The sequence below is a fragment of the Barbus barbus genome (genome assembly GCF_936440315.1).
Source record: "Barbus barbus genome assembly, chromosome: 22".
Lineage (NCBI taxonomy): Eukaryota > Metazoa > Chordata > Actinopteri > Cypriniformes > Cyprinidae > Barbus > Barbus barbus.
Window position 1 is genome coordinate 6,821,295 of NC_136750.1, and position 17,996 is coordinate 6,839,290.

The window sequence follows — 17,996 nt, forward strand, 5'->3', positions numbered from 1 at the left end:
GGATTGCCTGAAAGTTCCGAAAAGAACGACCCTATGAGCTTTTTGAAAAGATCGCTACCGATGTGGCTCCCGTCTCTGGCGGGCACAGAGATTGAAGTGGAGTGAGCGCATCGCGTGTACACAAGGCTCTCCTCAGATCGCACTAAACCACGGGTTTTCATCCTTAAACTGCTGTTTTACACGGACAGGGAGCTTATTCTGCAGGCCGCCAGACTTCATGCCCCGGTGAAAACATCCAACGGAGCAATGCTGTCTTTCTTTCCAGATTTTTCTCCGGTCACCACAAAAAGAAGAAGTGCATTTGCACCAATTAGGAAGGAGATGAGAGACGCTGGCATCCAGAATTTTCTCCTTTATCTTGCAACGCTGAAGGTCATTCTCAATCAAGGTGAACCTAAAATGCTACACTCCCCAGAAGAAGCAAGAGATTTTCTCAGATCCCTTTCATCTACCAACTCTCAGTGAACTCCAGCTGGACATTTGCTGCCTAATCGGAGAAGAGATGCTCTAAATGGTTAGGTGACTGTGTCTTTCACTGTTCACTTTAATGTTCACTTCTTAATTCATAGTTCATTGTGCATACAGTATCGCTTACTGATTATGATATTTTATTTGTTTTAGTTGTATTCTGTATCTCTCTTTTCTTTCTATGTTTTCTTTATTTCTTTATTTTTTTATTTTTTTATTTTTTTTATTTTTTTTTTTAAATAGAAATACTACCTAGTCAATATGTGACTATGGGGCCAAATGTTGGTGCTACAGTAATGTGCAGGTTTTTGTTGATGCCACGGACCATGTTAAGGGGTGCTGGCAGATCAAGGTTTGTTCTTGGTTTGATCTTTTTTTTGTTGTTGTTAAGATTACTGAAATGAGGAAAACCCTAAGTGAAGTATGGACTTACTTCACTCAGTTATTTATTTACTTTATAACAGTAAATAAATATCGGTTCTGCATATCGGTTATCGGGCACCGAAACATAAAAATAATTGGTATCGGTATCGGTTATATAAAAAAAAATCAATATCGGTCGATCACTAGTCCTCTCCTTGCACAGTATTATCTCTAGATGTGATGAAAGCTTTTGACTAGCTATTTTTGTGTCAGTAAGTCTCAAGCAATATGTCAGTAAATGTGTTAATAGATTTGAACTATACTTAGTATGAAATAAATGTATTTTAAATATTACTTTTCTACTAATGTGTGCAGACTTTGATCTGTTTTTTTTTTTTATTGTTTTTTTTTATGATCTGTTTAGTTGCATGTCATGGAACCATTAACCAACATTAAATAATTAATTTAAGTAAATAATTTACTTCTACAGGTTTTGGCTGATAAAACATTTGGGGAACCCATAATATAATTAACAAGAAAAATCTGATACTGAAATTAGTCACATTATTCGACAGATTTAACTATGCTTATTGTGTAAAATTATTTTTAAACTCAACAACATAAAGTTTATGAAGAATTATAGTACTTTTAAAATTATTTTTAAATGTTTGATTTCCAACAGAATATCAACCAGTTTCTTTGTCCCCACCATTATATTACATTTTAATTGAATTCAGTTTGAATCTTCTCTGTGTCCTCTGGTGTAAGGGTGGGACAGCTTGGCTCACATGAGTTTGCGGCAATATCAAACGACATTGATCTAATTCAAACCTTAAAGGGACTTTGTCTAATTATCCAGTCAATTCCCAATGAACAAATTACCACCATTATTTTTTCTTTTGGTTTCTTTTGGTTATATGTCACAATAGGGAAGAGAAGTCAATTGCAACTTTCAACTTTAAAAATGAAGAAAAAACTGAAGTATGTACAAGATATGTGGACAAATATTAAGCTCATTTTCTATGTCAGCTTCACACACATTACTACACACGTACGCAAATACTTCTAAATGACCCATTGAATGGGCTCACACACATGCATTGATCATGTTCTCTTAAAACCAATTCACACTGCACCAACAAACGGCAACAGATGTGTTTGTCAGGTTTTGGTGTTGATCTGCGTTTGTTGGTGCGATGTGAATTGGCCTATGGTAGGCCACAACTGAACTTGTGGTTTGTGGTGTTGAGTGAAGCTGGTTGTCACTTGATCAGTGTGGCCAATGGCATTTCGCTGTTTCCCCAAAAACTGTCCCATTATTCTATAGGCCAATGAGAGAACTCAGGGAGAGAATCTCTCTGCCACTGTGTGTGTTTTAATTTATAGGCCTCTAAAATTATTTAAAATGTTTTGCCAGTTCAGTTTTATTTCGTTTTTTTATGTGCTGTTATCATAAAAATGAATTCCATCTGTTGATGAATGGGAGGAGGCAGTGAGTCATGTCTTTTTGACGGATGCTAGATTAGTCTCAGCTGTGAATGTCATGTTGTGGTTAGGGAAGAAGACAGCGAAGAAAAGAGAAAAAACCAAGAGCGGCTATGGCACCGCAGGAGGCCCGTGGCTAGAGAAGCTGCACTTGTTTGATAATTCCATTGATGACTCAGGAAAGGAGGGACTAAATCAACTAAATCAATTCCTGGAGATCCTTTGCATGTAAGTGTCACCTCCTCAGTACATGACTGAGTATATATTGTTCAAAATGTTAGCTGTCTTTTCTTGGGAACTGGAGTTGTCAGCACATATGATCTATTTCTGACCATAAAACTTCATATGTTTAAAATGCTTTAACAGGTTTAACACTGCTGTAAGCAAACAGGTTTCAATAAAAAATTACATTAAAGGGATAGTTCACCCAAAAATTAAAATTCTGTCATCATTTACTCACCCTCAAGTAGTTCTAAACTTGTAAGAATTTCTTTGTTCTGCCGAACACAGAGGAAGGTGTTTTGAAGAAAGTTTGTAACCAGGCTGTTTTGGGGCACCATTGACTTCCATAGTAGGAAAAAAAAAAAAATCCTATGGAAGTCAATGGTGCCCCAAAACTGCTCTGTTTCCCACATTCTTCAGATTATCTTCCTTTGTGTTCAGCAGAAAAAAGACATCCATGCAGGTTTGGAACTACTTGAGGGTAAGTAAATGATGACAGAATTTTCAATTTTTTCAAAGTGTGTTTTAGTTTACCATAAATGCTTGTCGCCATATTTGGAGTACACATATTTCAAAGAAAATCTAAATAATTATTAAATTACATAAAAGATGTTCTTAATACCTCCTTGAGTGGGTCAAAAGCACTGTTAAGTTCAGCATTTCATATCAATTTAAACTATAATACATTTTCATTTAAATGTAAAAGTGCCCAAAAACATTAATTCAGTTCACACTTGAGTATATTCTTTTAAAGTATATTATTTCTAAAATAAATGCTCTTTTTTAAAAGCATGCTAAAGTGTACTTTGTTTCACAAGTGTGTCCACTAACATTTCTGTTCATCTCAGTTGCATCACCTGAGCTATAAATACCTTGTGAATATTCATTCTGGAAAAGCAAAAAAAAAATGGCGTGCTATCATTTGGAACCATGAGATTCTTTTTTTGCTGTTTTTGGAGAAGTCAGCTAATATGGGCTATCAGGTAAAATGGGCCAAATAAGGTTGTGACATCATATCTCTTTAAATTTTTACAGAAAATCACAATAACTGATCTTGCATGGTTGCTTCAACACTTGTTGACATGTAACAATCATTTTTATTGGTCTGAGTATTTTAAGGCGGGCAGGGCAGAGTGTTACAAGAAGCTTGCCAGAGAAATTGCAAGGTAATTGAGCCTGACAGAGAAAATTTCATTAATCGTTAATAAGGGTACTAAAGCAATTATAAGTAAGTTTGCCAACAAAGTAAAGGTTTATGAACAATGTTTTGACATGCTCTTTCAAGTTAAAAAGTTTAATTTAGAAAAGAAACATAATAGATTTTTGTGAAAAATTTCATTTTAGGTAGAAATTGCTGCTTAAGCTTAAATGGGCCACAATTTTCAGCTAAAATGGGCTGCATACACACACACACACACACTCTTAGACCGATATTGAGGGTGAAAATAGGTTTATAGGCCTAGATATGTACTGTATCCATACAAAATTGCATTGCAGACAGTATGGCAGGAGGACAAGCAAATAAAGGAAACAGAGAGACGAGAAGAGAAAGGGAAAGAAAGGAAGATGTCAGTAAAATGGGTGGTGTTGTAGTTACGCTGCTACTTCGCTTCCTGTAAAAGAGTGGAAAATTATCATGATTTAGCAATTAAACTATCATTGTTTTTGGCGCAAAACAACTTTGGCTAATGTTATAAATGAACCAGAAACTGATTTCTTTGGCAACACACTGAATATTTTTAATTAACACTGATTAAAATACTCTCTGTCAGCATTTACAATCAAAATCATTTACAGCTGTTACTGTTTCTCAGTGTGTTTGTGTTAATTGTGTTAAACGGTAGACTTAAGATTGGATTGGCCACCCCGAGTAAATATTTTACCATATGCCTGTACTGTTGATCCTGTCTCATCAAGTGATGCTCTTTGAGAAAATATGACATATGTTTGAGCTGTCTCATTATACTGTATGTGTATCTATAAATATCTTTCAGTATATTTAAGTTCTCCAGTTGCCTAACCGAACTGGATCTTGGTGAGAATCACATTGGAGAAAATGGTGGAAAAGTGCTTTTAGAGGCCCTGAGAGAGAGACAAGCAGGTATGGATTTATAGAAATATGGAAATATGACTTTAATAAGGCAGCAGTGACCTCATGCAAAGATGTTACAATTTGGAATTTATTCCACACGTGTATACCATTTCTAGATCAAAAATTGTGTCCCCCTTTTGGTTTGGTAAAATGAGATTGTAAATACCTTTTCCATCTTTTTGGCAGCTAAACTATCTCCAATAAAAATCCAGGTTTCAACACGCATGTCCACAGAAACATTCAGTGCCATTTTGAAAAGTGCAAAGGAGCTTAAATCTGGGAAAAAGAGAAGAAAGACTAAGGTGCAGTATAAGTGATGCTACACACTAACAAATATGGCATCTGGGCTTTTCTCAGAACTAATTTCTCTTTTCTGAGTCATTTTTACATAATGTTTCTAGTCACAAGGCTTGAAATCATTTTGGGGACACTGTAGTGTCTTAAAATGTCATGAAAATGTAATTGAATTCATAGAAGTAGGAATTTCTGTCTGCCGTAATGCTCATAACTCTCTTATTTGATCATTTCTAAAGGGAAAATGAAGTAGATTGTCCATCTGGAGGACGCTGAAGGATATTTCTGACTGACACGAGAATGTTTTTCCAGACTATTTCACCATGTTTTCAATTTGTCCCCAAAACAACATCTTTTTATGTGGTCTGCATTGGGTTTGACAACAGCCGTGCACCAAATGTGACCGCACGGCAGACTTATGAAGCACATATTTGTCAGTGGTGGACACGGATCTGATTTTATGTCGCTCCATTAGGAGCTTGAAATAGCACGAGGATGTTTGTTCTTAAGTGCTTCTTTCTTTTTCTTGTCCCTTAAAGTGCATATAATGTTTTTTCTTTTCATAACAGTTTAATGCCTTAAATATTTATATTTTATGAGAAAGATAGAGTTCGCATTTATTAGTGTGTTTCTGAGTGTGTATATAGCCTACTTGTTAAATGAAGAGCAGACTAGATATGTTTTCTGGTCAATTTGTCTCCACCCTGTGAGAATGATATTGATATATGAAATTTGACTTGACTTATCTGTTTAAACATTAAAACGTGATAAACAGTGCTATCTTATTTAATATTGCATGAATTATACCCAAAATGCATGAAAAAGAGCATTGTTTTGTGCTCCGCCACGAGGAGGTGCTGTGATTTATCTGTGCAGCACTAACCGTAGGTCACGCATGCGCACAAGCTTCTGTTCTAGACGTTTCGACACCTATCTCTAAAGCCTTTCTGTGGCTTTATAATGGATTTGGAAGGTTCGACGTATGAACCTGGTTTTGTGGGCATCAGGTTCTGTCAGGAGTGGTGAGTTTAGATCTCCCTAATCTGATATAAGAGTTTGTTTTGATGGCTGTAGCTGGTTTTATATAAATCTCTTTCTTTATACAGCAATAACATGTTGTATCCTAAAGAGGATAAAGAAAACCGCATCCTGCTCTACGCTGTAAGTTATTTTTCGCCAGATCTGTGTGCATTAATTAATTATTTGCGTGTTTATGCATTGATTTATGATTACAGTTTTGTGGCAGATGTGATCTAACATATGCATATGATTTTTAATGATTACAGTCAAATATTAAGCTCACTTGTGTGAGCTTAAAAGTGGTTTAACAGAGAAGTCTTGATTCATGCATGATTTCAGTGCAGAAACTGCGACTATCAGCAAGAAGCCGACAACAGCTGCATCTATGTGAACAAAATCACCCATGAGGTGGAGTGAGTATCTCACCGTTTTATTTACTGAGAGACCATGCATTGCTTTCAGCTAATGCTAATAGAGCTGGGTCACAAGCTCTTGATTTTATTCTATATCGATTCGTTTGGAATTTGGATGGATCAGATACAGTAAATTGCAATATTTCTTCAGGAAAACAATCTCTCAAATGCGACATAGAACCCGAATATTAAAGGTTCAAATTAGCAACAGAGTTTAAATCCAATTGCTGTTTAGATAGCACTAAAATAGTTTGTTTTAGATATAATTAGCACTAAAATAGTTTGTTTTAGATATAATTAGCACTAAAATAGTGCTAAATTACTTGTATAATTATGCTTTTTTTAACTCAATTTGTTGTAGAATTATGAATGTTTAAAAGGAGGCAATCATAACTTTTTGTAACAAATTTACATACAGTAAATAAGACACCCCTAACAAGCTAAGTAAATATATAATGAATATGTAATATGATGCATAGATTTAGTAAACTACTCCTCTCTAAAAACATTTTTTCCTGGAAATAGACATTGAATGGCTTTTCTGAGGTAAATGTAACGTTTATCATTAAATATTGTTTATCGACATCTTTCTGCGGTTGAAACAATGATTGAGCGATCACATGAGACGTGATGCATTTCAGTAAGTTGTTCTGTACCTTCTGATTGATGTGCATTCATGTTTATTTCATGCTATAGCAAGTAGTCAAGAGGACAAAGATAAAACTATCTTCCATGCCAGAAAGCAAATTAAAGAGCATTGAAACATCATTTATTTTTACATACGTGATGAAACTGACTGAATTTGTAACGTGATACTTTTTTTCATAAAAAGGTACAAAGCTAAATGCTATTATTAGATGGTAGAAATGCTACAGGTAATTTTTTGTGAAGTTTTGTTCATGCATCAACATAAAACAGCACTGAATCAAAAGTCGGTGAAGATGAATTAAAATCAGTTTGGCGACTCCGTCCTAATTAAAAAAAAAAAGTAATGCATAAATAATCTACTTTCTATAATGTTTATTGAAACCTCTAACCTTGACCCTTTTCTCCACCAGTGAACTCACTCAGATTATTGCAGACGTGGCTCAAGATCCAACACTGCCTCGGACAGAGGACCACCCCTGCCCAAAGTGAGAGTTAAATGTGTTTCTTGATGTAGATGTGTATTAAAATTGTGTTATTGTAATTGCTATTAATTCTTATAATGGGTTATTTTATAATGAATGTGTAATTGTAGGTGTGGACACAAGGAGGCGGTGTTCTTTCAGTCTCACAGCATGAAGGCTGAGGTAATGACAGCACAATCACTGTTTGCTGCTGATGTTCAACACTTTCAGATCTGTGTATCTTGATAACTGCAATAAAAAAAGACTTTTAAACTGCTAAAGTTAACAAATAATTACACTGAATTAAACAGACAATTTTGATGTAGACACACTGAAGTAGTATTTTCTTGTCAAATGTATTCCAAAAATATTTATTTACAATTTCCAAAAACAATTTTTACAATGTGTTTGTTGAATAATGTTTTCCTCTACTAACAATAACTTTCCATTCACATTATACGTCGTATCTACATGACAGATTTTGTGATTGGTACTAAATGTTTGCAAGAGTTGCCTTCAGATGAAATAAATTCCTTTGTGATTTTTAATTCCAGCATAAATACCATCTAGGATAGAATTGAACTTTAACATGTTTTGATTTTCTGAATGCAGGATGCCATGAGGCTTTACTATGTATGTACTGCCCCACACTGCGGCCACAGATGGACAGAATGAGCAGGATAAAGCCACGAATGACATAAGATGAGGTGTTCTGGGGTCCTGCGTCACTATAGTTCCATTCCTGAACATTATTTAAGTTTAGAGGACATCTGTTGTGGAGTGGACGTATCTAACTGTAGGTCACTGATGCATTTGTGAATAAACTGGTGTTTAATTTTAGTGCACAAACACCAGCGACTCGTCCTTTGACCTGAAGTGTTTATAGTTTTTCATTGTAATTCTACACAGTGTATTTTTTTTGAAGGTTTGTAATAAAATATTTTAAAAAATAAGTTGAGCTTTTATTTTGAAAAGTTAGGATATAGTTTTGATTCTGGGTACAGTTTTTAGAGAATGGTGGCTTGGCTGCACAGTTAATTGAAATAAAATAGTGCCGTCCAACAATTAATCGCATCCAAAGTAAAAGTTTTAGTTTACATTATATGCATGTGTACTTTGTTTTTTTTTTATGTATATATAAATACACACACGCATGTATATATTTAAGCAAAATGTTATGTTTAAATATTAAATATATGTATATATGATGTAAGTTATATGAATATAAACATATACTTGTACATATTTAAAAAATAAATGCTGTATGTGTGTGTATTTATATATACATAATAAATATACACGTTATGTAAACAAAAACTTTTATTTTGGATGCAATTAATCGCGATTAATCATTTGACAGCATTAATATAAAATGGCTTTGGCCACATACACACTGCAGCTAAAGTTGGTTGTCAGTTCACCTTTTAGTGCTTAATCGCGTTCTATACACATAATTCACTAAAATATGGAGGTGACAACCGAATTAACTCCCAAGAAATACAGGTAGTGACATGTTGTTTTCAGTGTCTTGAAGTGGCTCGGTTTAAAAATGATGCTGCTCCACGTAAACTCTGTATCTGCTCTGAGTTTGGGTCGCTTTTAATGTGCATTTGGAAACACAATCAATGCTTCACACGCCAACCTTCCTCACCAACTTCTATTGAGAAGATCTTATAAAATGACTATTGTTAAAAAATAGAGAAGGCTCTCCATAAATAAAACCATAAATATTGGCATTGTAATTTTAAAATTGTACTGCAAAATATTTTTTCTAAATAGGCTTACTGTTTTTTATTATTATTTCACAGTGAAATATTATAGCAGTTCAACTAATATATAATCACAAGATGTTTGACTATATTCTGTAGCTGTACAAACCACAAAAAATCACAACCGGGGTTTTTATCGGGCGGGGGGGAGGGGGGGGGGGGGGGGGAATTAAGTGATATTTTTCTCAGTTTGGAGAGCATAAAGTGCCTTCGACGATATCGGTTACAAGTAAGATATAACAAAACACTACTATATTTAATATCTGACCATTCTTTATATCACAGTGTTATTAAGTTATACAATAATACATTACACTCTTAAAAATAAAGGTTTCGTAAGGGTGTTTTTGCAGTGATGCCATAGAACAGTGATCGGCAACAGGCAATAATATCTGTCCCGCACTCGCAGCCGGATTATTTTGATAGCGGCTGGTTCTGAAATTACAGTGCCCGGGAGGGGTCGTCTTCGGTTCACTTAGTTTTGTCCTGGCCACGAGATATTAATTTGTGGGAACGACATATTTTTCTCGTGGCGACGAGTTTAATGAACAAACCTACGTGACAATAGCAACCCGATTATCGGGGATTCACTAATATTTTATTTTGAATTAAGAAATTGTTATATTAATTATTATAGAAATTATTACGTAATTAATTTATTATGTTGACCATAGGCTACCGGATTGTAGGCAATTGCACGCCATGTACACAGCAAGTTTATCATGAATAGGCTAAATGTTACATAAAGTAGGCTACATAAAATAAAATAGAAAATACCTACAAGAAAACATTTTTATCCATCCCGCAGTCTTGCTAGCTGTGTGTGTCCATTAACTGATAGTCTTTTTCAGTAAAATTTGTATATTATTATTATTATTATTATATTATTACATTATTATTATTAACCTATATTTTTATATTAGTTTTTTCCCTTCATTTCGATCTCTTTACATAACGTTCTGAGCAGTGTTGTAAACAAGCCTACTGTAAATGCTTGACATAAAGCATTGATTATGCTGACTGGAATTTATAGCCTATCGGAAATGCAGTTTAAAGGTTGAATTTAACATATTTATTTATTTTTTTTCAGCGGATTACTAATTTTATTTTATATTATATTATATTATAGCCTACTGCCTAGTATTTCTTTGAGGAATTAATCATTCACGTAGTTTCATTTGTAAATGAAAGCACAACACACTCATTTATCATCACGCACTGGCATAAATAGCCTAGAATCATAATTGTATAGACGTTTGCAGCATTTGCAAAATATACACTGTAAAAAATGATCGTGATATTAACGGTAAAAAACTGTGAAAATGCTACGGTAAAAACCTGTTACATGGTTAACGGAAAGTTCCTGTAAAATTTACAGGGAAAAACCGTAAACTGATGTTCCCAGAATTCCCTGCATTCCATTTCAAATTCTGTTTGAATTTGACGTTTTTTTCTTTGAAATAACTGTTTCTTCTTAGTTTTGTCTTATCGGTTATGTTTATTAGGGTTGTATGTTACATCTAATGTTGTTAAATGAATGTTTATAGCATATTTCAGTTTAATGAGTCTCACCATGATGGTGTTTAGTGCTTGTGTGAATGACACTGTGCACCTTCTGTATATTCTATTGTTTATAAATTGCTTGTGATGGGCTTTGGCTCATCATGTGACTTTCTCATCATCACCTGCATTTGGTGGTTATCAGTGTATTTCAAAGGAAAAAAACAGATTTCAGTACTTTAATAGGTTGGTATATTAAGATTATATCAGTTAAAGAAATTACGGTATTTAACTGTAAATTTAAATTAAAACCGTAAAACATAAAACGTTGCTACCGTATTTTTTACGGTAGAATTCTGGTAACCACAGCTGCCAGTTTTTTCCCGTAAATTTTACGGATTTTTTTTTACAGTGTATGGTAGCAAATAGCATAATTATACAGAACGTTAATTAGGTAAAGCCATACACGAATTGAAAGGGGAAATAATAAAATATTATATATGAAATAAATATAAAAATATAGCCCTAACAATTTAATATAACCTAATAATAATAATATACAAATATTAAATGAAATGTTTAATGTTAATAAAAATGTTTTATCCATCTCTGATAATACCGGGTTGCTATTGTCGCGTAGGTTTGTTTATGCATTAAACTCGTAGCCACGAGAAAAATATATCGTTCCCTCAACATAAGAAATCGTGGCCATGACATAATATCACGTTCCCACGAGTTAATATGTCGTGGCCACAACAAAACTAAGTGACCCGAAGACGACCCCTCCCGGGCACCGTATGAAATAGATCTGTCATGACAGCAACAGTTACTCACAATCAGATTTAGGTGAGTATGTGAGTGGAGCGGTGTGATTTTGACTGCAATGAGGAGCGGATTTTTTAAAAGTCGGAGTGTCATGGTTTTCACTCGCTCCAAGAGCGCTCCACCACCGCTTCATCGCGAGTACAATTCATGCCAACAGCCCGTAATGTATCTGCATATTTAGCAAGAATTCACATGTTAAACATATTTAGCTAGCTAGATCGAAAAGGATCACTAAAATCAGAAAGAATATGATGACTGCAGTGGACATGAGGGGGAAGTTATAGTTCTCAAGGAATTTATTTGTTCCTTCTGAATATTTTCAGCTGACAGCTGACTTTTTTTCTCAGAATTGCGTGATATAAACTCGCATTTGCGAGTTAAATAGTCAATTCTCAATTATGAGAAATAGTCAGAACTGAAATATCAGAATGAGCTTTATTAGCCAGGTATGTTTACACATAAAAGGAACTTGTTTTAGTGAAAGAAGCTCCACAGTGCAACAGAAAGACAGCAACAGGACAGGACACAGATAATAAAAGTAATATCCAAATAGGCAATGTAAAAAACAGCAAAAACACAATATATAATATAAACAAGTAGTTATGTGTGTACAGGTCTGATATGTGCAAATTTTAAATGAAAAAAGAAGTATATGTGATGAATAAATAATGTATAATAGAGTTGTGTGTTCCACGTTTAGTGTTCATGAGATGTATTGACTGAGGGAAGAAACTGTTTCTGTGTCTGGTCGTTCTGGTGCTCAGAGCTCTGTAGCGTCGACCAGACGGTAACAGTTCAAAGAGGGAGTGTGCTGGATGTGAGGGGTCTAGAGTGATTTTACCACCCCTTTTGCTCACTCTGGATAAGTACAGCTCTTGGAGAGTGGGGAGGGTTGTACCAATGATTCGCTCAGCAGTCCGGACTACCCTCCGTAGTCTTCTGAGGTCAGATTTGGTAACTGAGCCGAACCAGACAGTTAATTTAGTGCAGAGGACGGATTCAATGATGGCAGAGTAGAACTGTTTCAGCAGCTCCTGTGGCAGGTTGAACTTCCTCAGCTGGCGAAGGAAGTACAACCTCTGCTGGGCCTTTTTCACAATAGAGTCAATGTGATTGTCCCACTTCAGGTCCTGAGAGATGGTGGTGCCCAGGAATCTGAATGACTCCACTGCAGTCACAGTGCTGTTCATGATGGTGAGTGAGGGGAGTGCAGGGGGGTTTCTCCTGAAGTCCACGATCATCTCCACAGTTTTGAGCGTGTTAAGCTCCAGTGTTGGAGCTGGATGAGGCCGATCCATGTGGTGTCGTCTGCAAACTTCAGGAGCTTGACAGAGGGGTCTTTAGAGGTGCAGTCGTTGGTGTACAGAGAGAAGAGCAGTGGGGAGAGAACACAGCCCTGAAGAGCTCCAGTGCTGATGGTGCGGTTGTTGGATGTGAATCTTCCCAGCCTCACTAACTGCTGTCTGTCTGTCAGGAAGCTGGTGATCCACTGACAGACGGAGGTGGGGATGGAGAGCTAAGACAGTTTATTCTGAAGGGTGTCCGGGATGATGGTGTTAAAAGCGGAGCTGAAGTCTACGAACAGGATCCTCACATAAGTCCCTGGTCTGTCCAGATGCTGCAGGATGAAGTGCAGTCCCATATTGACAGCATCATCCACAGACCTGTTTGCTCTGTAGGCAAACTGCAGGGGGTCCAGTAGGGCTGGGCGATAAATCGATTTTATCAATTAACTCGAATGTGTAGTTTATGTCGACTTGTTTGAATGAAAACTTTTTTTCTAAAAAAAAAAAAGACGTGTACTACAGAACTCCAATAAAGACGAGATAGGAGATAAATAGTACTACTTTCTCTTGCAGTTATATCATTAGGTAATCATACTGTATATAAAATTGCATCAGGGAGCCGCTATTATGCATGGCATTTACTGGCGGCCTGCCACAATATCAAAACTGACCGCCACAAATAGATTTTTTTTTTTTCAAAAAGCTTTGACTTGTTTTATATCACTGCATTTCTGAAGGAAACAGACTGTCTTCAGAAAATTGTGGATGTCATTTTCATTTCATCTTGCATAATGTCTGATAAAGCAGCGTTTGTGAGCAGAGCCCTAATTATACAGCGTTACCGGGAAAACCTCTATTTCTTCTGCTCTACAAGCGCCTCCTGCTGGCAGAGAATTCATTTGCATATATGCAGCCACAAAAAAAGTCCAAGTCTGTGGGAAACACTGGTAATGTAACAGGCAACCGTTAGCAATCGTTATTTGTTTTCTGTGCCTTTCTGAATACTGATTCACGATTCAGGCCAAAGGGTGTCAAATAATTGTATGTCTTATGTTAGGCCTACGTTACATTTTATGTTATGTTACGTTATTTTATGTTACATTTTCTGTCTTTTTGGCTTGTTGTTTCTGATTGCACTTTAACCCCAAGGGGGGAAATCCAGATCAAATCCCAGAAGGGAACATCAAAACAAAATAAAGTTAGGTTAGAGTGTAAATAGCAATTAGATTCTATTTATACTAATAAGTGCAAATAGCTATTTTTAAAGCTATTTTATACTATTTATACTATAAGTGCAAATAGCATATTTTCTTAGCAATAGATTCTATTCACACTATGTTAAAATAGCTAGATTTTCTGCTATTTATGCTAGGCTATTTATTGCAAATAGTGGCAATTGTCTGCACCTCAGTATTGTAGTACATTATAAAAGCGTACGCAATAATAACGTATTGAGTGTATATTATAGTTTTAATTATTATAAGACATTATACTATTATATGCACATTCTCCTGGTCGGTCTTTAAGGTCTTCTGACCTGGACCTTCTAACTATTCCTAGAGCACGTCTTAAGACAAAAGGTGATCATGCTTTTTGTGCTGTGGCTCCAAGGCTCTGGAACTCTCTCCCTCTAACACTGAGAACAATGGGCTCTGTAGACTCTTTTAAAAGACACCTAAAGACGCACCTCTTTGGACAAGCTTTTAATTAACAGTACAGTTTGGCTGTTATTACATTTCTGAGCTATTCGGTCTCTAATTTGTTTTGTTTATTGGGACAATAAAGCCCTCCCTACACCTACCCTAACCCTACCTGATACTTTTATTTTCAACTTTTTGATTATTTCCTTCATTTTTATTGAAAATAAATGCTTTTCCGATGCAATATGAGATTTGAAAAGGGAGACAAAAGTTTGGTAAAAGGCGGGCTCGAACTCAGGTCGATCGCATCAAAAAGCTTTTTCTTTTTAAATAATCACGTTTTTTTAGCTTTTTCCCCACCCAAAAAAAAAAAGTTTTGTCCTGTTTAAATTCTTTTGACATAAAGCTGACTCCAGTCTATACCTTACACATCCGCTCTGTCTGTCTTACTCCAGCTTTCTGATCTCTGGAGATGGGATGGTGTATGAAGGCGAGGATGGGGGATTGTAGGGGCCCACGCAAAGGAACACAAATTCTGTTGGCATCTCATTCATGGGCAACTTCAACGGTGAGAACGTGACTACCTCTATTATCACATTAAATGTCATGTTTTAATTATTGTTCTTTGTGGCGTTCACATTATATATTACTGTATTTATTGTTCTGATTTGTAAATGGAAATAGAGATTGTGAATAAGAATTTAATTGCACTTTGACAATGAAGTAATGCCTTGTCTAAATGAAGCAAACTGTACAATACAAATGAATCAAAATTCACACATTATAAAGCTAATTTCTGTTTGTCTGTAGATGAATTGCCCCGTTCTGCATCGCTGTCTGCTCTGCTGAGAATGCTTCACGGTCATGTGCAGCCCAATTGTCTGAGTGTCCGGGGAAAAATGTATATGCTCTATTACCAAAACTAAGAGACCAATTACAAAACCAGTGACCTCTTTTCTATAAGTTGCATTAAATCCCTGCTGTGTGTGTAGCAATGTCCAATGTGTGAATGTGAAAATGTATGATAGGTTTTATTTTTGCTCTAAAGTGTTACATTTTACAGTCTTGTGTGCCTTGTTCAAATCCCTTGTCAAAATAGTATCCTAATAGATAGATTTTTATCAAAACTTGAAACCAATTCTGAAGGACATAATTAAGAGTCCAATCAAACAAGATCCCACTGAAAAAAAATTTAAATAAAAAATCTGAAAAATAGAAAATTCTGTTTATCCAGTAAGAGGATTCATCTTGTTTGATCCCTTTAAGATGAATAGAAATGATAATGGATATCCCATTAGCAGTCTTTATTATTTTTGATGAGGGATATTTTACAGATGATTTCTTTGAAGACTAGACTTGAAATCTCCAAAATCACAATTAATTCTTCATACCGAAAAACCTCACGTAGTTCAAATGGACTGTATGTAATGTGCAATAAATTTGTACTCAGGTGTGGCTAATTAGGCGAGGGTCAAATATCCTAGAAAATGAAAAGGTTTGCAAATACGCCTTTCTATTTTTTTTAAGCCTTTTTGTCCCAGTGACTTGTCTGTTTGATGTTGTGCATCAGTGCCTTTTTATGAGGTACAATCAATGATCATCTTTGTGTCTGTGATTTTATCATTAAACTCATATTTATTAATACAGTTTCCCCTATACTTGGATTTCCTCTTTCACCTAAATTATACTCGTTAGTATTTAATAATTATGCAAATATCATTATTATACTGTATCTGTTTATCTGACACGCGCGTGTTTGGCTATCATGCCTACTGTATTTTTTGCACTGTAAGTGCAAGACACGCTCCTTCATGGAGCCGAGGGCATCCTCCAGAGATTAGGGTTCATGTCCATCCTAAACTGTTTGTTTACTCACATCTCCAAGTGTTGTCGCATATCTGAACTCCTTCTTTTTGCCTCGCTCGTTTCTGACAGGCGTTCAGTCAGATGAGTGTGTAAACAGAAGGGCGGTCTCAGGTGAGAGGCTTCCGAGGTGTTATAATTGAGCCTTCGAGTGCATCGATCAGTCAGAGAGATTGCCTGCATGTGCTGGAAACTTATCAGATCTTTGTTTTGTTTTCATCGAGTTTCTGAAGAATGAACGGCCACTTTCAAGGGTTTTGGTGCCACTTTGGTTGAACTTATCGTTGAACATGGAGGAACTAAAAGCCCCCGTGGGTTTTTTCCACAAGTCCTCATTCAGCATCAGCAGCTTACTGCTCCGACACGAGCGCGCGAGGACCGACGCTACCGCCGCGCCAGACGCACCGAGACCCCGCGCCGCGAAGCCGCCTGCGCGCTCCAATCAGACAAACGACGGGAAAGACAAGCCGATTCGAGAGCGGAACGACTTAGCGACCAGACAGGATAAAAAAGAGGAAGTTGGAGAGCCAAAGTGTGTAGGAACTGATGGACAGGAGAAGAAGAGTAAACCCGATAAGCCTCCGTTCAGTTATAACGCGCTTATCATGATGGCCATCCGCCAGAGCCCCGAGCGACGGCTCACCCTCAACGGCATCTATGAGTTCATCATGGGCAACTTCCCGTACTACCGAGAAAACCGGCAGGGCTGGCAGAACTCCATCCGACACAACTTGAGCCTCAACAAGTGCTTCGTCAAGGTCCCGCGCCACTACGACGATCCTGGAAAAGGCAACTACTGGATGCTGGACCCGTCCAGTGACGATGTCTTCATCGGCGGAACCACCGGGAAACTCAGGCGCCGGTCTACCGCGGCGTCCCGAGCCAAGCTGGCCATGAAGAGAGGCTCGCGGCTGTCCTCCACCTCCACCGCCGCCGGACTCGCGTTCGCCGGCTCGTTTTACTGGCCCGTGCCGCCGTTCGTGACGCTCCAGCATCGCCAGGCGAACCCCGCGGCGCACCACAACAACTACGCCGCGTCGGTTCTGTCCCAAAGCTCGCGTCACTTCAGCTCGGTCGGTCCCGCCGCGGAAAGACTCCTTCTCCCGTCCGGCCACGAGGCAGCTTATTATGGGACGGGCTGTGAACAGGTGACCTCCGCCTCCTCCTTCACCACATCTGCGTCTGTGCCTCTGCCTCTCTCTGCGCCCTGCTCTTTTAATTTACTCTCCAATCAGTCCAGTTACTTCTACTCTCACCAGGTGCCTCACACAGCGGGACTGTCACCCTGGTCGCAGGAGGAATACCTCTCCAAAACATCTCCTTCGGGACAGTTTTTCCCGGGAAAGCCATCTCCTTCTTCTGAATACATTGGAGGACTATGTACAGACATTCCCAGTTATTTTCCTCGTTTTAACACAGCCACTTCAATGCACTGAAAAGCTTGCAATTTGTTTGTCGGCCATTTGATAAAAAAGCTTTTTATCTTTTAAAGTATTTATTATTATTATTATTATTAAAGTTTTGAGTAATTAAGGTTCTTGTGTTTTTGAAAAGTCTCTTCTACTTTAAATATAGTAAAAACAGTAATTATATAGTATTATGAAATATTATTAGAATATAAAATAACTGTTTTCTATTTTAAAATGT

General features: G+C 36.9%; 2 protein-coding genes across 3 annotated transcripts; both read left to right on the forward strand.

The window, feature by feature from the left end:
• Positions 1–2,302: 2,302 nt before the first annotated feature.
• On the forward strand, positions 2,303–8,419 carry LOC306888123 (DNA-directed RNA polymerase II subunit RPB9). Of its 2 annotated transcripts, XM_079446274.1 has the most exons (9): positions 2,303–2,544; positions 4,533–4,639; positions 4,817–4,932; positions 5,164–5,946; positions 6,031–6,085; positions 6,284–6,357; positions 7,416–7,490; positions 7,598–7,649; positions 8,079–8,419. In XM_079446274.1, the coding sequence occupies exons 4-9, from the start codon at positions 5,885–5,887 to the stop codon at positions 8,139–8,141; spliced, it is 381 nt and encodes a 126-aa protein (XP_079302400.1). In that variant the 5' UTR covers positions 2,303–2,544; positions 4,533–4,639; positions 4,817–4,932; positions 5,164–5,884; the 3' UTR covers positions 8,142–8,419. The 2 variants fall into 2 exon arrangements, with proteins under 2 accessions (XP_079302400.1, XP_079302399.1); XM_079446273.1 differs by lacking the exons at positions 6,031–6,085; positions 6,284–6,357; positions 7,416–7,490; positions 7,598–7,649; positions 8,079–8,419 and having other exon boundaries at positions 2,362–2,544; positions 5,164–5,701.
• An 8,220-nt stretch (positions 8,420–16,639) lies between these two features.
• LOC306888731 (forkhead box protein G1-like) lies at positions 16,640–17,785 on the forward strand (the record flags this gene model as incomplete). The annotated part of the gene is made up of 1 exon (XM_079447152.1): positions 16,640–17,785. One exon carries the CDS (start codon positions 16,640–16,642, stop codon positions 17,783–17,785), a length of 1,146 nt encoding a protein of 381 aa, XP_079303278.1.
• Between the last annotated feature and the right edge of the window lie 211 nt (positions 17,786–17,996).